Consider the following 20304-nt stretch of genomic DNA (forward strand, 5'->3'; position numbering starts at 1 on the left):
AGAATATTTTTGCGGTGTCCCGTTGCTAAGACCTGAGAAGAGGGAATTTTCATCCTGGCCAAATAAAGGCACCGTGCACAGACAATGTCCCCCCCCAGCACAGGAATTCTGACCTGGCCTCTCTGATGGCTGCTAAACCTTTTACTGCACTACTCGGGGAGGGCTTTCCGCTCCACTTTTTTTTTTTTTTTCTATTTTTAATTAGAAAGGCCGACTACAGGGATTTTTAGCCACATTTTAACTCATGTCGGATGCATCTCAGCCAGCAAGCTCTGTATTTTCCTCTGTCTCAACTGTCTCACCTTCGTTTTGTTGCGGGTGCTGGACATCCTATTCTTGAGGAAGCTGAAGGTCCGGCTCACTTTATACTTCTCTGACTCAACTTTGGATGGGATTATGTATTTATCCCACTCCTCATCCTCGATCCTGTGTCATATTTTAGAAAATGGTTACCACAACTGCTCACATCATGTTGGCCTGTGTATGAATGCAGCAGTCAGATCCAACATGCAGATTCTTTATACCAAACAAGTCTCTCTCTCTCTCTTTTGTTCAGTGTTTTTAAGAGACTGGAAAGAATTGACTAAACAGGAACAGTGGTGTCATGCTGGAATGAAAGAATGTCCAGACAGTCTTCCAGGACCCCTGGTCTACAGATTATTACTCTTAATAACATGCTTGGCATGCTTGGAAGTCACTATGGACTCTAGTGGTTGCTATTTATAGTATGACCTTGACAAAATGCAATTAATTACGTGTCAACTATTTAAAGTAACTTGCGCTTGTTACATCGGGCTTTGTAGCCGAAAGGTGACAATGACAGGGTGAAGAAAAGAAGCATGCAGTATGCCAGTAAAACTATATTATGACTCTATAACAGAACATATGGCTGAAGATTTCTGCATCGTCAAACACAGCTGCAAGAAATTAGTGCGGTTAAAGGATGAGCTGGGGAATGGTTTCATGACAGGATTAAAATGAGTTTAGCCACGCATGCATGTCTCTGAGGCCATTTGGATGGAGACATACTCTTTGAGGAACTCTGTGAGGGTGAGATGTTGGGGTGATGCGCTGCTCTCCTCCTCTGCTGACTGGGCCCGCTTACGGAAACCCAAAACCCTGCGTGGATATAAAACACCTCAGACCAGGCCTACCGCCCATCACGTCCCCACAATGTGAAATAACGACGCTGATATCTGAGACTAGACTCTATAAACTACTTCTGGGACTGACTAGGCACATCTGGGGCAGGAAGATGGATCAATATTCATTGTGAAGGACAACAATGGTTCATGTGTCTGATCAGTCGAGTATTGTGAATATTACATTGATGTGATTGTTTTCTAATTCAATAACATTAGGATGTGGGATGATAATCTAGTGAACTAATGTGATCTTCTACAATGTTTCCTCTGGTAGTAATGCATGATTATTAGGAAAATGTATTAGCAGATGACAAAATAATGAGGCAATGAGATGAAATCATCCGCAGGGTTAACGTGGAGAATGACAAAGATGAAATAAAATTGAAATAAGCAAAATGTGGTGCATGGTGGGACTCTAGTGAAAGTGGTATTACGGAACAACAACATTACAATTGGTATGCAAGATAAATGGTACAATATGGAAACAATACGGCAAAAAAATACAGCATGAAATTAGAAACATGTTTCTAAACTCTGACATCCAAGAAAGCCCTGAATTGCTGTTTACCCAGAGTTATTTTGAGGCTGAAGTCAGAGAATACTCTGGCCCCAGACTTGCAACAGGAAGTATGTCACATCCTGCACACTAAGACCCCCGACCGCAGGTTTAAAACTGGAGAGACACACGCACACAACCCCCCCCACACACACACACATGTATACATATAATGGCTCCATCTTATCTGCTCTTTAATCGTTGGTCAACTCTGACGCCTAAAAAGGGGAGGAAGATCTGAGCAGGACCCTACGCAGCTGAGTGGATCTTGTGAGAGCTCGTGAAATGACACACTGCTTTTACCTCTTTTCTTTGGGTGTCTCAGTCAGGTTGAATGCCCTCTGCTCTGTAATGTACAATAACAGCAGAAAGAACAAAAAAAACAAGTCAAAACATTTGAAGACTTTGTTATAGAATCAAAGTAGATCAACTGAGAGGGTCTGAAACCGTCACCTCTCATTAAAACTGAGTTAAAGGCGAGTACAGAGATCACAGAGGAAGACTGGATCCAGCAAAACCCCGACAGACAAAGAACAAACACCACGGCAATTGTTGCCTTGAAAAACCAGATGACGACGAAGATGGAAAAAACACAGGGAAACAAAACGCTACCAAATGGAAGCATAACAAAAGTCTTCCCTCACACGATCTCCAGCACTTGAGTGTTTTCCAAAACTTTAGTCCTCTATGTTTTCAGAAGACTACTATTTTATTATTAAGGGGGGGAAAAATAATCAAGCTGTGGAGAAGGTCTGCTTTTGATCACAAGACAAGTGAAATTGTATTTTTCAATGAGACAGTGGTCTCGTACTCACCACCGAGAATTAAACTTTACCACGGACACAGAGCTGCACAATTTGGGAAACAGTGGGGGGAAAAAAAGAAGATTTTTTTCCCTCCCCCCTAAAACATCATGTTACAATATAAAGCAAAATTATTTCAAGTTTCTCAGTCTTGTGCAAATATATTTGTTCCAAGCATTTAAGACAATAAAAGCTGTCCTTTAATCGTGCAGCTCTGGACCATCAACACTTCGGCCCATAATTTGAAGATAGAAGCCCTTAAAAAGCTTAAAACAGCCAACCAAGCAGCAGTGTCTGAGCTGCAGTTTGATGCTCTCCTTGTACTTACTAACGTGGTTGAGACGAGAAAGGGATTTAGAAAGAGATAAAGCCTGAAGGAGGGAGCGACCGCTGCTGCTGAACGCTCCATCTACACAAAATAAAGGATGGCCTTAATGCCACGTACTTGCATTTGTTCTCAACCTCCACCACGAGTGGTCCTGAACCAAAGAAGAGCTGACTCTGAGCACACATGTACATGAATGACCCCTGGATGATTTATGGTACTTGTCTGCTCCGGCCCCTGTTAGGCAAGTGGCACATTTGTCCACTCAGGTGGCTCGTGGGAACAGAGAGGTCGCCGGGGAAAGGGGTCAAAGGTCGCTCACCTTCGTCCAGGTCGGTGATAGCTGCGTCTCTGTTTAGCAGCGGCCGCGATGGCTTTGCTTTGGGGGAGGAATACGAGTAGGACCGCAGACGCACCTCTGTGCCCTCTGAATTCTGGGAAAGAAACACATCAGACGGACGAATCAGACGGAGAGGTTCACAAGTTCAGTCCTCCAACAGGAAAATTGGAGAACGGCACTATCTGTTGGGTAAATAGGCCCATTACTGACCTTTTGTCCACATTATTGAGCTGTTGATGGTATAAGCTTATCTATTATTGACTGTCAGCAAAGTAGGTTGCGACTGTTGTATTACTTTAAGGGACTAAATCTGACGCTAACCTTGTCATAGCTCGAAGTTAAAATGCAAGAGTATCAAAATCATCTGCAGACGTGTCAAAAGTATTCACATTCATTACTCAGGTAGAAGTATAGATACTAGAGTTTAAAAATACTCCTGTAGAAGTTGAAGTATCAACTCAAGTTTTTTACTCAAGTAAAAGTATAAAAGTACTGGTTTCAAAACTACTTAAAGTATAAAAGTAAAAGTAATGTAAGGGGGAAAAAAGCCATTAAGGACAAAAGCCATTGAAAATGAATGTATCTTAGTATAATGCAAATATATTAAAGAACCATATGTGTGTACTATTGAGCATTAACGTGTGTTTCTAGAGCAGAAGATATGATGACTAGTTGCCTATAAGTATTATAATGGTGTAAAAAGTCAAACTTCAGGAGGCATGTTATCATTTATCCTAACCTTTATTGGAATGTACATCCAAGTTTAGTTGCAGGAATCTGAGGGAACGGATGTAAGAACAAAACTGGACAAGAACATCTGAAACAACCACAACCAAATTCACTCTATCCGGATGGAGCAATTTAACTGGATATTTTTTATTAAAGGCCGAAATGAAATAGAGTAACAAGGCTGTTTTTAAAATGTAAGGAGTAAAAAGTACAGATAATTGCGTGAAAATGTAAGGAGTAAAAGTAAAAAGTCGTCTGAAAAATAATTACTCTAGTGAAGTATAGATAACCAAAATTTCTACTTAAGTAAGGTAACAAAGTATTTGTACTTCGTTACTTGACACCTCTGATCGTCTGTAACATACACTGTTGAATCATTCAAAACACTGTTCAGACTTGTTTGAATTAGACATGTTGGTGATTCTGGATGGGACATTTCCTAGGCCAGAAACGGTCTGCATTCAGGAAGACGTAATATACCTTGCTGGTTTTTTGCGTGATGTCAGAATGCGAGCGATTAAAATCAGGCGACGCATCGAACGAGTCCCTCTCTTCTCTTGAGCTGGACCGCAGAATGGAGCGCTGCTTTATGGACGAGCACGGGTAGGAGTGTCCCAGTATGTCCTCCTCTCCACTGTCGCACTCTAGACTGGGACTATTTGCAGACACAGATGCAAACACACACACATGCCCAGGTCACGACCCTGTTGTTGAACAGTACTACCTACAGAACCACATTCAGCTGTCTGCAGATTAAAGTGGTAACACAGTGGTAAGGGATCATGATGTCACAGCTGCTCAAAGGCTAAAAAGGGGGTAGGATTTAAATGTTTCAGTCTTGCATACTGCAAAACAACATCTCTGCTGATGATGAGCTTCTGACTTTGGGAGAAATCAAGATCCCCATGAAACCAAAAACCTATAAAAACCCACATATGGGTCAATGACGTGACGCCTATATTTTCTGAAAAACAGATTTATTTTCAATTCAAAAAAGGTTTAAATGGATAAAAAATACCAGATATATGAACTACCTGTCCTACATATGGACTAACTTGAATTTTACAAAAAATACTAGTTATTTGGGATTTTGTTGTTGTTTTTAAGCAACAAAATGTCATGTGGTGCAACCCTCCGACCATGACTCTTGTTTTGAAAACTTTTTTTGAAATCACTCTAAATGTTTTTAAATCAATCTTCTTCTATCTGGCATGATTTCTGAAGTGTCTTGTAGTGTATAAGATTGCAACACATTTGTATTTATATTTCCATCATAATATACAAACAAAGTTTGACTGATGACGTCCATTTTATGAAATATCATGTGGCGCAACCATTAGAAAAACAACAATTTTTGTATAATACTGAAAACTTGTAAAAAAAAAAAAGATGTCAAGATGTTAAGGAAATTAATTTATTTTAATATGAATCATGGTTGCACCACATGACATTTTTTAAGGCTAGTGCCAATTCATCTTGACAAAAAACTCTGAAATCACTTAATTTAAAATTTTTATATGAATTTATGTGTACACAACATTCTTAATGTTTGAACTACTGCAATAGATATTCTTTTTTTATTATTTTAAAATTGACCTGTTGAAAATCCTTATTTGTCATTGACCCATATACAGTCACAATATACCCTGATAGCAAAATAGGAGTGAATCAACATTGAAATATAGTTAGGCAGAAACACTGAATCCATGTTGAATCCATGTAGAAGCCTGGTCAGCGACAAACAGAATACGTTGATTTAACATTGATTACACGCTGGCATTAGAAATGGATGACAGATTGATGGTTGAACCACCATCAATCGTCGAACTTAACCAAAAATCAACCTTTCTGACCATAATTCAACATTGATTTAACATCCTTTGCTATCTGGGTAGGTTTTCCTTTTAAATGTATTTTTATCTTTTTTTCAATGATTACTCTTCACTCAGGAAACCTTGAAACTTCAACACACAAACAGCTGTGATATATTCAGGTTTGCCCTCATTTTCAACCCCTTCACTGGCTCCAGTCACAGTTTAGCTGCTGAACTGGGATACAGTACCTGCAGTCCAAACACTTGACCAAACACTTGACCCACTGAGCATTCAGAGCATCATGAAATGAACAATACAACTAAAGAGTTGCTGAACTGTTGAGCACCTGAGTCTTATCTAGCCAAGGCTGAACAAGCTTCTCTATTTCACAGCTACAGAGAACTTGAGTTTGGAAACTGATCAGTTTTAAAATATCTTTTATTTTTTCCTAAAGGAAGAGGTGCCCAAAGTTTTTAAATTCAAAACAAACAAATAATAGAATCTAATACATTTAGTATTAGTGTTTTTTTTGCACTTTCTTTGAGTAAATATACATGTATTTTTAACGAGGTTGTTGTTGTTTTTACTCTTGTTGTTTCCCTTTTATAAACTGTGTTGCACTTTTTCAATAAGCAATTGAGGTTAACATTACTCTAAAAAACATTTGGCCTAAATGTAAGTAGTCAAAATAAACATTTTGCCTTATTAAAGAGTAAAGCAGCAATGTCCTACCTCAGGCCCCGGCTGACATCAGCTACACGACATTCCCTGTGATTCAGGGCAGGGGAAACGTGAGGGCATGTCTGCGTCTGACGCCTCTGTGCTCCCTCAAACAAACGGAGGGCGGAAGCCACGGGAGAGGAAGGAAAAGAGGGGGAGGAAGCGAAGGGAGAGGGGGTGGTGATGCGAGAGGATAGCTCCCTATGATTGTCCAGGCCGGGGCCTTGGCTTTCTCCGGGCCCATGGTGGAGTGACGGTGGGTAATGGTTCTGGGAAAAAGTCCCTGAATCGAGTGGAGTGGCCGAGAAGGAATCCCAGCAGGAGACACCGACATGGGACGGAAGGCCGACCTCTTCCTCCCCTCGAGACCGATACCTAATGTCAGCTTCGTCCACCTGCCCAGGAAAAATGAGACGACGACAAGAAATGTTTCCACCGGGTGGATTTGTAGCTCCCTTGTGAAACATTTTATACATAAAAGCCTATTTTTCACATCATGTAAATTAGACGACTGCTCTACAGAGCATTTCCTTCGAAAAGAAAAAAAATGACACGGCATAGATCAAGATAACAAGTCCCTCCTGACTCACCTGGTCCACCAGCATGGCATTCGCGTACACTTGGTCTTTGCCGTGTATCATCGCTGACAGTCTGGCAGCTGCCGCCAGAGTTGGGGACGAGGCTTGGCTCTCCCTTATGGATCGGCTTTTCTCTGCACGGACGGAGTGAGACACAGAGGGAGCATTTTTCAATATTACATCCAGTTTCCACAGCAACACCAAATGACTTCTCACAAACACGGGAAGTGACATCGACATCCTGGGCAGTAGCATGTCATTGTTCAGTACCAAGACTCTCAGTGTGTGTGTGTGTGTGTGTGTGTGTGTGTGTGTGTGTGTGTGTGTGTGTGTGTGTGTGTGTGTGTGTGTGTGTGTGCGAGAGAGTGTGTGTGTGTGCGTGCGTGCGTGTGTTTGCCTGAAAGACTCCTTGCACACGCGTGCAGGGGCGTGCATGGAGCCGTGAGTGGACATCTGTTGGCATGTTTCTTCCCCACCCTACTTGGCGATACAGCGCTTTAGTGGAAATAGCTGCTGGTGAGCTCACAGCAGCGTTCACAGGAACCCTCTCAACACAGTGGAGCTCTGTGAGCAGTAGCCTGGTTTTCCTCCTCCACGGGAGAAAACACTCCTGTTCTCAAAACACACACACGCCTCCCCCCCCGGGGCAGTTGCTCTGTACAAAACCCACCTTCTACACAACATACTTTCTTAACGAGTATTTCTGGAGTTAAAAAAAACATATGTATATAAACAGAAAAGTTATATGTTACCATTCACTGGGTGCACAACAATAAGCCTTTGAGGGGACGGTTACAGTTAAGTACTGTATAAGCTTATCGGATCCAAACTCCTGCAAATTATAGGTATTTTTAGATTCCTCCTATCATATAGTTAGTTAATTAGTTAGTTAGTTAATATTTATTTCAGTCAATCACAAACATAAAAATCAACAAACAAGATAACACAGGTTTTTCCCTGGTCAACATTGTGATTATTTTGACCGAAAAGGTCTGGGCTTGAAGCATAAAGCTTATCTTTCCCACCTTTTAACATAATAGAATATACAAAAAGAACAAATGAAGTATCATAAGTCTACACAAAATAATAATAATAATAGTAATAATAATAATAATAATAACAATAATGATGATGATGATAATAATAATAGTAATAATAATAATAGCTTTAATAACTGTAATAATTGTAATAATAATGATAATAATAATGATAATAATAATAATAATAATAGCTCTGAAAACAGAAAGTGAAAAGATGCTAAGGAAACCGACAAAACCAATTTAAGTTGTCATTTTATCTCATGCATGTCTGCATTCTTCTTTGTTTGCTTATTGTGCTCCTATATAAGTGTCAATTACCTTTGCTTTGAATAATATCTTGTATGCTTTTATTGAGTTTGCTAGTTTCAGGTCAGGTCGTGTAATGAGTTACAACATTGTTTGCTGCCAGTTTCTTCATCATACTTCGCATGTGCTTTACATTGGCCCTCACCATTTGCTCTTTTTCTTGCATCTTGTCAACTCTCCTGAAGTGTCTGCCATCAAATCAGCCTCGCTGGTCTCTTAGCTGTCTGATGCTCAATACTAAAGTTCATAACTATCGAGAGCTACACTTAATAATGGATTGGATTTATATCTGGCTTTTCTTGGACACTCAAAGCGCTCACAATGCTCACATTATTCATTCACTCCTCATTCATACTTGGTGATGGTAGACTACATATGTAGCCACAGCTGCCCTGGGGCAGACTGACGGAAACGTGGCAGCCGATCCACAGCAACGGCCTCTCCGACCACCCCCCTCTTTTGAGAAAGAAGACACTGTTTTTTTTCAAAGGTTCCACCCGCATCACCATTTTCATCCAGCATAGGTGGCTACAGAGGTGGGCTTGGGTCTGGAGGACCAGGTTCAAGTCCCCTGGTGCTGACTGCTCCCCAGAGCGCTGGACAAACGGCAGCCCGTTGCTCCTAGTGCAACTACTTGTGGGATGAATATAGGTTAGTTATTATTATTTATGTATCTTTCATCTGAAACTGTCGATGCTGGTCATAAATAGTCTTGAAAATACCAAAGAAACGCCAACAAACTACACTGCAGGTCTGAGAAGGACACCCATGCATATGTTGTATCATTTAATGGTAAAAGTAACACCAAATATCATCGTATTCAGGAGCCTAATCATTTGTATTTGGAAGCTTATACCTTGCATTATTCCACAAAAGATTTAACAATAATACTACTAATAATAAAAATTAGAAGTAATTTTAGTTAATTTATATTCTAATAAAAATTATTATGATGTAACTACATTACTTTACTTATAGATGACTCCTTGTGTCACCAAAAATGCAATAAAAGCTTCCTCGCAGGTGTTCATTTAAAAAAATAAAATCAGAGATGGACAGCAAGTCTTCTGCAATCAGGCCAAAATATTGGAATCTGAAACAGCACCTGCAGTAAAAATCTACTAGGTGCGCTGCTTGAGCAGTAGCAGATAACATAGCAGCTGCGCCCTAAAGCTTAACGGAAAAAAAAGAAGAGATAAATGCTCTGCACACACATAGTGCACTTTCAACCTTTTCCAGCTTCTACAAAGAGCTTTAAAATAAAATGTGTCATTTACCAAATCACACAAACACTCATGCAGCTTTCTTATCTCATAAATATATGCACTCTATATAAAACAAGAGGAAAAAAAGAGTTAATAAACACCAAATTGAAGTGATGCAATTCATCAGTTTCCTCTGCTGGGGTGCTCTTTGTAAGAAATGGTTTCAGATGGGCCAAATGATAAAGAATCGAAATGAATTACAAATAGTTTACGGCGAATTATATTTAATAGGAGCATCATTTGATTGTATTTTGATTAAATTGGGCTCGTATTGTTTATTTTCCCTTTAAAATGGCCTGAGATCACTTTTGTTGTAATTATCCACATCTTAAATTTGAAATGACATTAACAGATTGAACAACTGAAATGAATTGAATTCAATTACATAACAAAAGTTTATTTTTGGCCCTGCGGCTTCCAAATTAAATCTTCAAATGTTAACTAAAATGAAACTCTACAGTCTGCGTTTAAAACAAATCTGCAGTTTATCTGTCATTTTGATGCAGCCGGCACTGCAGAGCAGGAGAAGAAGAGACGTCTAGTCGTCGCAATAGAGAATAAATCAGAGCAACAATTGGCTGCGCTTCCTGTGGGCAGCAATTCCCATAAATCTGAGAGGCAACAGAGAGTCAGGACGACTCTGATGAGGACACCAGATGATTTCCGTCACATCCAGGTAAAACCTAAACAAATTAACTGCAGCTGAACTAACAGAGCGTGCACGGAGATTTCTCATTTGTCGTCCCCCTCAGCTCTAAAAAACCACTAAATCAGAAAAATGTTACAGCCGCTTCTTCTGTTGTCAGAAATGCTGGTGTCCTCTCGGTTCCACGTGACCTCGCTTCCCTCTGACTCCCACATTCATAATACTTTCACAAAGCTAGAGCCTGGACGAGGCTCAGACTGCTGTTTGAAAGCAGATCCCGTGTCATATAAACGTATAAACTACGTCGCGGACTTGACAGACTGGTCTAATAGTTCAGGTCCTTGGGCTGGGTCCAAAGCCACAGCTGGCCGCTGTGGGCTCAGTTATTCACACACCTCTGACCCATAAAGACCGCCTCTGTGAACATTACTGTCAGGCCCGGTGATCTGTGTTTAGCATTAGTTAACAAGGAGAATAACGGCCAAGCTCTGAGTTCACATCCTAACAAGTCCTAACAAGAGCTGTAGTGGGGCTGCTTAAGTCCATTTTTGAGCCGAATCGTTCACTTCATGGTACAAGCACCAAATTTGGTACAAATGATGTCCAGGACATACCTTCTAATAAAAGTACGTTGCCCAGCTGAAAATCCAAGAGGGCCGCCAGTTTTCAAGATGGCCGCCTCGTCAAACGCCAAAAAAAGGTTTTCGAGGTAGAACTTGAATTAACAGAAGAATGTTAATGATCCAAGCATCAAAATGAATGTATTATGACTGGAATAACTCGATGGTGTCAATTGAATTCCAATATGGCCACCAATTTTCAAGATAATGGCTATTAAATGACTAAAAAGTAGCGTTTTCGCGTTTTTTCTTCAGTTTTCTGCAATGATCTTAAGTGAAAATCTGCAGAATTCTGAGGGATGTGTTTTTTGTGTGAATCATTTGTGAAAATGTGTCCAAACTTTTGACTGTCACTCACCACACACATACCACACGCACACACACACACATACAGCAACACAAGCGTTCTTTACTGAAATAAAAGTACTAATTTAGCAATATAAATGATAATTCATTAAAATTCTGTGGTCAACATTTATTGGTTAGTAATTTTTTATAAGAGTGATGTCAAAGCACAACCAGGGCACACTGGTCACATCACTGCTGTGAGACTCAGCATGGAGTGATGAGACTTCCTTCTATAGGCCGATTAAAAAGAACAAAGTTGACTTCTTTCGCCAAGAAGCAGCTTCAGCTTCAGCTTGCAGTGACATGAAGAAGCAGGTACTCAAAGATGACTGTCGCCTGTTCTCACAGCTCTTTATATCCTGCCAATCACGAGAGTGTGACCTGCTTGAGTTCTTTAAGCATGAGAATCAGTCTTTCCCTGCAGCACTGTGCGACACAGGGAAACTACTACGGCCAGAAGTCTCAGCTTGCAAACATTTTGGAAGCTACCATTTCTCCTCCTGACAAACAACCAGAATGTGGTGCTATTATCATTGATGGTTCCTCTCTTGTGTATTCATTGTCTCCAAAGACATCAAAGACCTTTGAGGAATATGCTGTCCAAGATGTAGTTCCAAAGATCCAGGCATACTCATCAAAGTATGAGCGTACAGACATAATTTTTGATGTCTACTGGACTTCAAGCCTGAAGGCTGAAACACGGTCAAACAGAGGTAAGGGAGGTCGACGTAGAGTGACCGACAAAACCAAACTACCGCCCAACTGGAAAAACTTCTTGCGAGACAATGAAAACAAGACTGAACTCTTTAGGTTCCTAGCAGAGAAGATAGTGACCTTGTGTCCTGACAATGTCGTAGTTGTGACCAAAGGAGAGCAGGCTCTTTCAAACAAACCCATCAGCCTTGAAGGTTTAAGTCCTTGCAACCACAAAGAAGCTGACTCCAGAATCTTCACACATGCTCTTCATGCAGCCAAGCAACAGATAAAGGCCCGGTTTCCCAGATCAGTTAAGTAGTTCTTAACAGCGAAAGACTTCTTTCAAACCTTCTTAAGGAGCCTCTGAAAGAAAATCGCATTTCCCAGAGTCGCTCTTAGCTTAAGAATATCTTTCATTAAGAAGGAAATGAAAGATGCTGCTGACCCAGTCTTTACAACCATCTTAGTGAACAAAGACTCACAGATCCAGCCGCGTCAGGCAAATCAATATCACACCAAGCAATGAGATATTAAAACAATGCACCCCGCACACATTTTGATCTATTTTATACTTTAGATTTATTTTGTTTAGCATTCATTGGTGACAGCAAAGGGGAAAAAAAAGAAAAATAAGGAATAACAAGTGTGTTCCTGTATATGCTTTATGCATTACGCACAAATAAAACGATCATCATGAATATCATTTATTTGATCATTTGGCTGCTATACAGCATGTTCTCGCTGCAGATATTCTTGTGGTTGCAGTCAATGTTTTTGCGACTCTTCAGGATGCAGGCTTGGAAAAGATCTGGATAGAATTTGGCCAGGGTCAGTCCATTAGGTGGTTGCCAATTCATGATATGGTGGTGAATCTTGGCCCAGAGAAATCCACTGGCTGCGATGTTGTGTCAGCTTTCCGTGGTAAAAGCAAGAAAAGTGCATGGCAAGCATGGGAGGTTTGCCCTGAAGTTAGTCCTGTCTTCAAAAAGCTCAGCCAATACCCACCTATCATAGAAGATGCAGACCTCAACATCCTTGAGAAGTTTGTCATCACCATGTATGACAAGCAAAGTACTACATGCAAGGTTGATGAGGCAAGACTGGACTTGTTTGCTCGGAAGCAAAGGTCTTATGATGCCATTCCACCAACAAGCGCATCCCTCGTTCAGCATGTGAAACGGTCTGCTTTCCAAGCTGCCTGCATATGGGCCAAGCAACAGTGTGAAAAATGCAAACTGAAAGTCCTGCCAACTGGGGGTGGCAAAAAGATGGTCAGATATGGCAAGTTCTCTGGACAACCCTTCCACCCATTGCTCAGACTTGTGAGCAGTTGACAAAATGTGGCTGCAAGACTGAATGCCAAGGACGATGCAAATGCTATCGCTTTGGCCTGTAGTGCACACAGTTGTGTGCCTGTGCATGTGAGGGCTAAGAAAAGAGAACAACCAAGTTTAAGTTGAATGTTTGAGTTGGATATTTGTATTATTATTTTTTAAGTTATGTTGATTGAAGTTCTGGATCGTGAAACATGCAGCCTATGCTTTGACACCTTTTCTGTGTTTTTATACAGTTATCTAAAAATTAAAAAAAAAAAAAAAAATAGCCTATACAAAAAAAAAATTAAAAAAATGGGGGAGACAAAGACAGCCTCTACGTGGCCTCCCCTACAAGTAGCTTACAGGTCCAAAAGCTTTAAGTGAAACTAATGTCTTTGTTTGTGAGTGTTTTTTTCATTTAATTCGCATTTTTGTATCATAATATTCAATAATTTTGATTTTCTAAATGCAGAGTTGTATTTCTCATGTGCAAAAACACATATTTCAATGTATAAACCATCAGAATAGGACTGTTCAATCAAAATATAGTTCAAACACTGTTTCAAACCACTTCGAATGGCGGCCATCTTGAAAAATGGTGGCCACTTTGTTTGTTCAAGTGGGCAACGTACTTTTATGAGATAGTAGGTCCAAAAGCACTTGTGTACCAAATTTGGCGCTTGTACCACAAAGTGAACGATTTTTCATTAATGTGCTCCACTACTGCTCATGAATTGGCTTGAAGACGTTTGCAGGCTGCCAGAACGCTTTGACACACAAGTCACGGTGCGTAGCGCTACTTATATTGGATTCCTGCTCACAGAAAGATATACATTTAGAGAGATGTGATATTCAGAGCGTGTCCCTGATTGACAGTCGACCCGAAGGCGGCAGCGGCGTCAGGAGTGGCAGCGGCGTGAAAGAAGGAGAACGGGAGCTCTGCAGAGACTCAGACAAAGGCAGCAGTCAGGGCCAGGTTTCCAGACCAGAGCAGTTTAACACACAGAGTGACCCTTCAACTCCTGCACACCCCCTGGAGGAAAAAAGATCAAGGAAGGCAGGATGGAGAGCAAGGGAAGGCAGCTCTGTTACAAGGGGTCTTTCTCAAGATTCATTCCCGTCAGAGCCTGCATGGCAAAACCAAAAATTCAAGATAAACACAATTATTAATTGTATAAACACCTGGTCTGGTTTATTATGAGTATAAAAGAACTATTTGTTCGTGCTGAACCCCCCCATCTTATGATGTAAGTTGCTTTTTAACCACCAAACTAAACAACTGCCACTTTGAAGTAACCTGAAAGAAATTAGTTCCAAAGTCAAATAACAGAGGGTTTTTGTTGCCATATAAAATAAGAGAAGTAATTATTCAACATCAGTTCTCAGACCATTTGAATTGTTAACGCACAACCGTTCAGCACGAACCACAAAACCTCTGGAGGTCACGACACCTGCAGTCAAACATCCCCGTCCAGGAATCACACACCCACTGTGTTTACATTTTAATCCGTCGATCAGCCGACCAGATCGGTGAAAAAGTCAAGACAGGCCGAGCAACGATCTGAAAGTGAAGGAAACTAACTAGCAGCTGTGCACACCTGAAGTCACATTTCCCTTTGCACATGCGTCGAAAACGTCTGCGTTCACGTGTGGAGGATTTGGTCACTTCTAAAACCTGCAGTTTCTGCCATTCGATGAAGGAGGGAAGACAGGCGGAGTATAATATTTATCGACGTCAGTCAAAATTGTAAAGCAATAACGTGCATAGTTTTTTACGGTCAGAGATGAAGAAAGATCCACTGGAGTGCAGCCATGACACAGCCATGGCAGTAACACAATCTTCCTCTCCGTCTCTCCTTCCCATACACAAGCAATAACCTTTTCAACCACTATGGTTTTGTTTTGAGCTATTTTCGGTGACTGCCGTTAGATCTCCCATGACTAAAAATGAAGCAACAGGCATGCATGCCAAGCCGAAGCTCTAGTACTTACTCGATTTTGGTTCAGATGCTTATAATTCACAACTGGATCTCAGCCTCGCTTAGACTCATCTAGTGGACCTTGCAGGTACGTGAAGACGCATATCATCAACTTTTGAACTAGACCCGAACAGTTACAGCAGTGTAAAACGTCTGCGCCGGGCTTTTTCATGCACACAACCGTGCAGCGTGAAGATGATGAAAGTCCCCAACCATTCAATCGGTCTCGAGTGGACATCTGACATTCCCCAACATACTGTCAGATATCAAGTTACATCACTGGCAAGGATTCAGCTATCTAACCCTGACTCACCCGCTGCTGCAATGGAGGTCTGTGAATAATAACGCATAATGGAAACAGTCCAATTTTAACTTTTATTGTTCCATGGTGAATCATGAAAGTTGTCTACCAAGAGGGCAATTTGAAGTTTATTCTTGCATTTACCATCTCCAACACAGAGTAGCTCCAGCTTCTCTCCAAGATAATCCAGATGCATCTAATTACTGTCAACATTTGCAGCAGATGTGAGCAGACATGTCAGATACAAACATTTCAAACGGAAAGGTCGGTCCGCGAGGTGAAATGCGAGAATGTCAACGAGGGCAGCTCACAGGACTGTTGATGTCAAACATTAAAAAAAAAAATGGATTTCACATCTACTGCTATTCCGTTACCTTTTTTTCCCGTTTTTCTCCGCATCCTCATCCTGGGAAACGAAGGCCAGGAGTAGTTGAAAGGAGAGTCTGAGTCAGAGTCCATGATTTTTAGAGGGGACAGAAAATCTTCATCCAAGTAGCACAAAGTGTGCAATAAATACACGAGCAGTGCCTCAAATTACATCCATTCCCACAGATTTTGAGCAGGCTCCAGATTAGCTGTAGAGCTCACGCTCCGTTTTTCCAGAGCTCTGTGCTGTAAAACTCTGACACTTCAAGAGTGAGCCAGCATGTTCCCCCTCTGTCTCCCTCAGTCACCCCTCCCCCTAAAAATCCTCGCCGTCCCCCCTCCTCGACCGCCCCACAGAACCGAGGCTGAACCCCGTCTTTTTTGCCTCTGCTCGCCAGCGCTTTCTCCCCCCCCTCCCTCCCTCCCTCCCCGGCGCGTCTCTGACAGCTCTTTCTCAAATCTGCGCCAACTTCTGGCTCTTTGGAGTCGCTCTCCGTCTCCCTCAGTCACTCATCTACCACACTCAGCCCTGAGTGAGCAGGAGAGATATCAACACATGCTGACAGGAGCGAGGGGGGAGGAGGGTATTGATGGCCGGAAAGAGTGACTGAAGGAAGGAGAGAAGCAGAGCGGGACAAAGTCAAATATAGGAGCGACTTCAGAACCTGCAGTGAAGACAAACAAAAAGGCAGACAGCTCAGCGGAGGTGAGTCCCAGACATTCACCCACCACATTCATAACTGTCTCTCGGACTTGCCAGATTGTGGAGCTGCGCCCTCCGACACTTCAAAGTGCAAGCAAACCGAGCCCGAATGTGCCTAATGCCACACATGAGGAGCGTTCTCAATCAGTCGATACTCTTGTTCTCTATATTTTAGCATGTCAAAGCCAAAGCTGAGGGGGGAGAGAGGCGGGGCAGACTGCCAGGTCAGCAACCTCACCATGGAGACAGCAGTGAGGGCTGCTGCTGTTTTCTTCTTCACATGTTGTTTCTTTTCACCCTCTTGCCAACTTCCAAGGAATACAGTGCTCCGTTTGCAGCAGCAGCGAGGGACACAAGTACAATTTAGTAAATGAGGTGGTAAAGAGACAAATCAGATAATGGCACCGTGGACAGAGGCCAAACATGGGTTTATAAATGTACATAAATTAGGAAAAAGAGAGAGAAAATGGGATAAGATGGGTTTTTGTGTGGAGAATATGTGCTGAGGAGAGAGAAAGAGTCTCACTGTGACTATAGAAAAAAGTTTCAGTGTGTGTGTGTATGGGGGGAGGTGGTGGAGGGGGCTGGCACTGTACTAGTGAACATTAATGCTGCTTTTGTGGGGTCTGAGTGAGGTTTAATCCGTTTTTCCGTTCTCCAATTAGATCCCTCAGCTGGGGTTGGGGGCTCTTTTTGGCGCTCCTGGCATTGCACTTATCGTCTTTTGTCAACTTGCCAAACTATCCATATCATAAATCCCTTTTTCTTGCCCGATTCTTTTCCTTCCATTGCACAGACACACACACACACACACCGTTTTAACACTCCTCCACTCTCCTCTCCCTGGGGATCTCAACAAGCTACTGGAAAACTGCATTCAGCAAAGCCCTGGCAACCCCCATTCAGCCACAAACACCCATTTTTTTTTCACTTCCCTATACTCCTTGCCCCTTTTAAAGTGCCCTTCCCATCTGCATTCTTCTTCTCAAAGGCAAAAATGAACACATATACACACACCATGCATTCACGCGCACAATAACCTCCTTCTTTTCATCGGCCGCGGAGAGCAGAGCTCTCCAGCATGAAGTAGCCCGTTCACTACACTTTCAAGCGCTGACCTGGGAGGACGGGATGGGAGGCATGGATGTGCAAGGCTGAGTGCATGTGTAGGTACTTGGGAGTTACTGTGTGTTTTGGGTGGAGTATTTAAATACTGGGGGCACTAGGAGGCCAGAGATGTGGTGAAAGGAAGATAAAAAATAAAAAAATAAAAAAACACAAGGAAAGATGCTGCAGTTCTTTTAGGCAGATAAAAAATAATAATGCTCTGTCGTAACTCCTTCAAATAGCCACAATATACAACTATATATAGTTATAGCCTTGTAAATAAAGTTAGAGTAACTTGAGCTGCAGGGAGGAAGGATGACATCAAGAAGACAAGGGGGAACATGACAAGTATCTTCAAAATTCCACATCCGCTGCCGAGATCCCGGCTACACAAGTTCTATCTGTCTATCTGATGACGCAGGAGCTCGACTTAAACAGACGCTTAACAAACAGGTGGACTCACAATGTAAGCTTTTCCACGTTAACTATGTAAAAGTCCGTCGCTCATTCCCGATGCCCGACAGGTCTGGAATGTCCGACGAAGGACTGAAAGTCCTCCGGGGTCAAATGTCCTTCTTATTTTTATCTGTGCATGAAAACCTGAGTCATTTCCAGTCTGGCTTTGCGTTTTCATTCATATACTTCACCGACCAATGTATTATTTCATCTGAGCCGCTAAAGACATGTGAAGGGGTTGACTGAGGTCAGAGGGAGGCGGTCATTAAAGACTACCCAGAAAAATACACACGCACTCACAAATACACACACTCAGAGCATAAATGTCTACACCGTTTAGAATGGAAACGTACGCTAGCCGCAAGACGTTGAGATTAAAGATGTCCAGCGCCAAGCATTATAAAGCCTCAAGCCTCAACTTGTAACCACAGCATTCTTACACCAGGGCATCAGTCTCCTCGCTGTAATACAAGCCAATTATTAACCCACAGGATGTTCCCACTCTCAAATCCTTCACTTTAGCATCCAGAAGCTGACCAGCGTGAAGATACCGTCAACCTGCTGGTTATAAGCCAGTCTTTTCCAATTCCTGATCTGCTGTCATTGCAGGCAGAAACGAGGGGACGCAGGACAGCTCTCTGCCACCTCACAGGAAAAGATTCCTCTCTAGTAGCACAGTAACTGTGAACAAACAGTGACAAGACTCTCAAAAACTCTACAGACAAGTCGGGGGGGGGCTGAAATGTGATCCTACCGTCAGACGGGAAAGGATTACCGTTAAGTTCCAAGTTTTCTTCAGGAGAGGAAACATTTCCTCATGTAATGATTAGAAGGTAGTTGAATAAGATACCAACTAAAACAACAATCATCCGTCTCAGCCTGACGAAGCATGATCCATCGCCGAGGTACGGCGAGTTCTAAAATTAAAACCATGTCTCAAAGAAATCTTAAACTGTTTACCAGAGTCAGACTGCGATGGGTCGTCCACTTCATCCTCTTCATTCAGGCAAAACATCAGCGGCTCCTCATGGTCCTCAGTGAAGAAACCTGGAACCTTTTGCGTAACAACAAATACTGTGAGATGCTTCGAGAAACCTGGAAGAGACAAGTGGAACTGCGTACAAAAACATAAATGTTTGCTGAGTGCAGAGGTGTGCAAGGCACATTAATTAGTCAACCATCTGTATCAAGTAAAACACATCCCATTGGAGGACCAGAATCATGTGCCACACCTGTCAAAACATGAAACCAGTAACAAAGTCAGCTATTGACGAGTGTGACTCACACGGCGTGTGAGCAAGGTGCCAACTCCAACACCTTCACAATAAGAAGGACACAATGCAGAGCATTGAGATGCTCTCAGCGCCTTGTTCCTGCCATGAGCTGATGCAGAGCCTCGCCAAGAGTTTAAACTCTCACTTACAGAAGAATTTAAACCGTGAACAAAATATGCGCTGGACATTTTCTAATTCACTTTTATCCTGCATCAAATACTCACATTTTCTTCTGCAGCCTTTTCTCCGTTTATGTCAGAGTACGGCGCTGGAAGAGGAGAAGACATGTTCAGACGCAGCCACTCTGGAGACATTAAACTTCCATACTTCACCATCTCCCTTTATTCCATTTAACAACCATGTTCATCCCAGATCAAAGAGCATGGTATAGTGTACTAGTTACTGGCAGTTACTTCAAACTTTGGCAGCTCGTTTGCTGACTAAAGCGTGAAGCGAGGGCATATTACACCAATTTAAAGTCTCTGCACTGGCTACCTGTTTCCTTCAGGACTGATTTAAGATCCTTTTACTAATTTATATAACTCTTAATAGAGTTTTTCCTTCTCATCTGTCAGATTTGCTTACATTTCATGACCCTCGTTGGACTCTCAGGTCTTTTAGTTCCTAGAGTAAGAACACAAATATAGGGTGAAGCCTCCGTCCACCGTTAAGGCCCACGTTTGTGGAACGATCCACCAGAGGACCTGAGAACACCTGGAAGTCCGGATGCTTTTAAAAGGCAACGCAAGCCTCATCTTTTTATTTAGCATTTAATTAGGATTTTAAGATTCCTAATTTAGAATTTAACCACATTTTACAGTTTTATTGTGATTAGATTTACTCGTATACATGTATATGTATGTGTGCATAA

General features: G+C 41.9%; 1 protein-coding gene across 5 annotated transcripts in view; it reads right to left on the minus strand.

The window, feature by feature from the left end:
* LOC133450680 (rho guanine nucleotide exchange factor 28-like) overlaps positions 1–20304 on the minus strand; it is a 58285-nt gene that overhangs the window by 18292 nt on the left and 19689 nt on the right. Inside the window, exons 10-19 of one of the 5 annotated variants that reach the window (XM_061729488.1) lie at positions 19658–19701; positions 19120–19213; positions 7023–7144; positions 6445–6827; positions 4379–4553; positions 3152–3263; positions 2833–2913; positions 2005–2047; positions 1030–1119; positions 303–426 (exon numbers count right to left, since the gene is read on the minus strand). In XM_061729488.1, the coding sequence (XP_061585472.1) occupies positions 303–426; positions 1030–1119; positions 2005–2047; positions 2833–2913; positions 3152–3263; positions 4379–4553; positions 6445–6827; positions 7023–7144; positions 19120–19213; positions 19658–19701 (1268 nt within the window). Of the gene's footprint in view, positions 1–302; positions 427–1029; positions 1120–2004; positions 2048–2832; positions 2914–3151; positions 3264–4378; positions 4554–6444; positions 6828–7022; positions 7145–15901; positions 16162–19119; positions 19214–19657; positions 19702–20304 lie in introns of those variants that run through there. The other 4 variants (XM_061729489.1, XM_061729491.1, XM_061729490.1 and 1 more) reach the window with 4 other exon arrangements.

Source organism: Cololabis saira, chromosome 9 (assembly GCF_033807715.1).
Source record: "Cololabis saira isolate AMF1-May2022 chromosome 9, fColSai1.1, whole genome shotgun sequence".
NCBI lineage: Eukaryota > Metazoa > Chordata > Actinopteri > Beloniformes > Belonidae > Cololabis > Cololabis saira.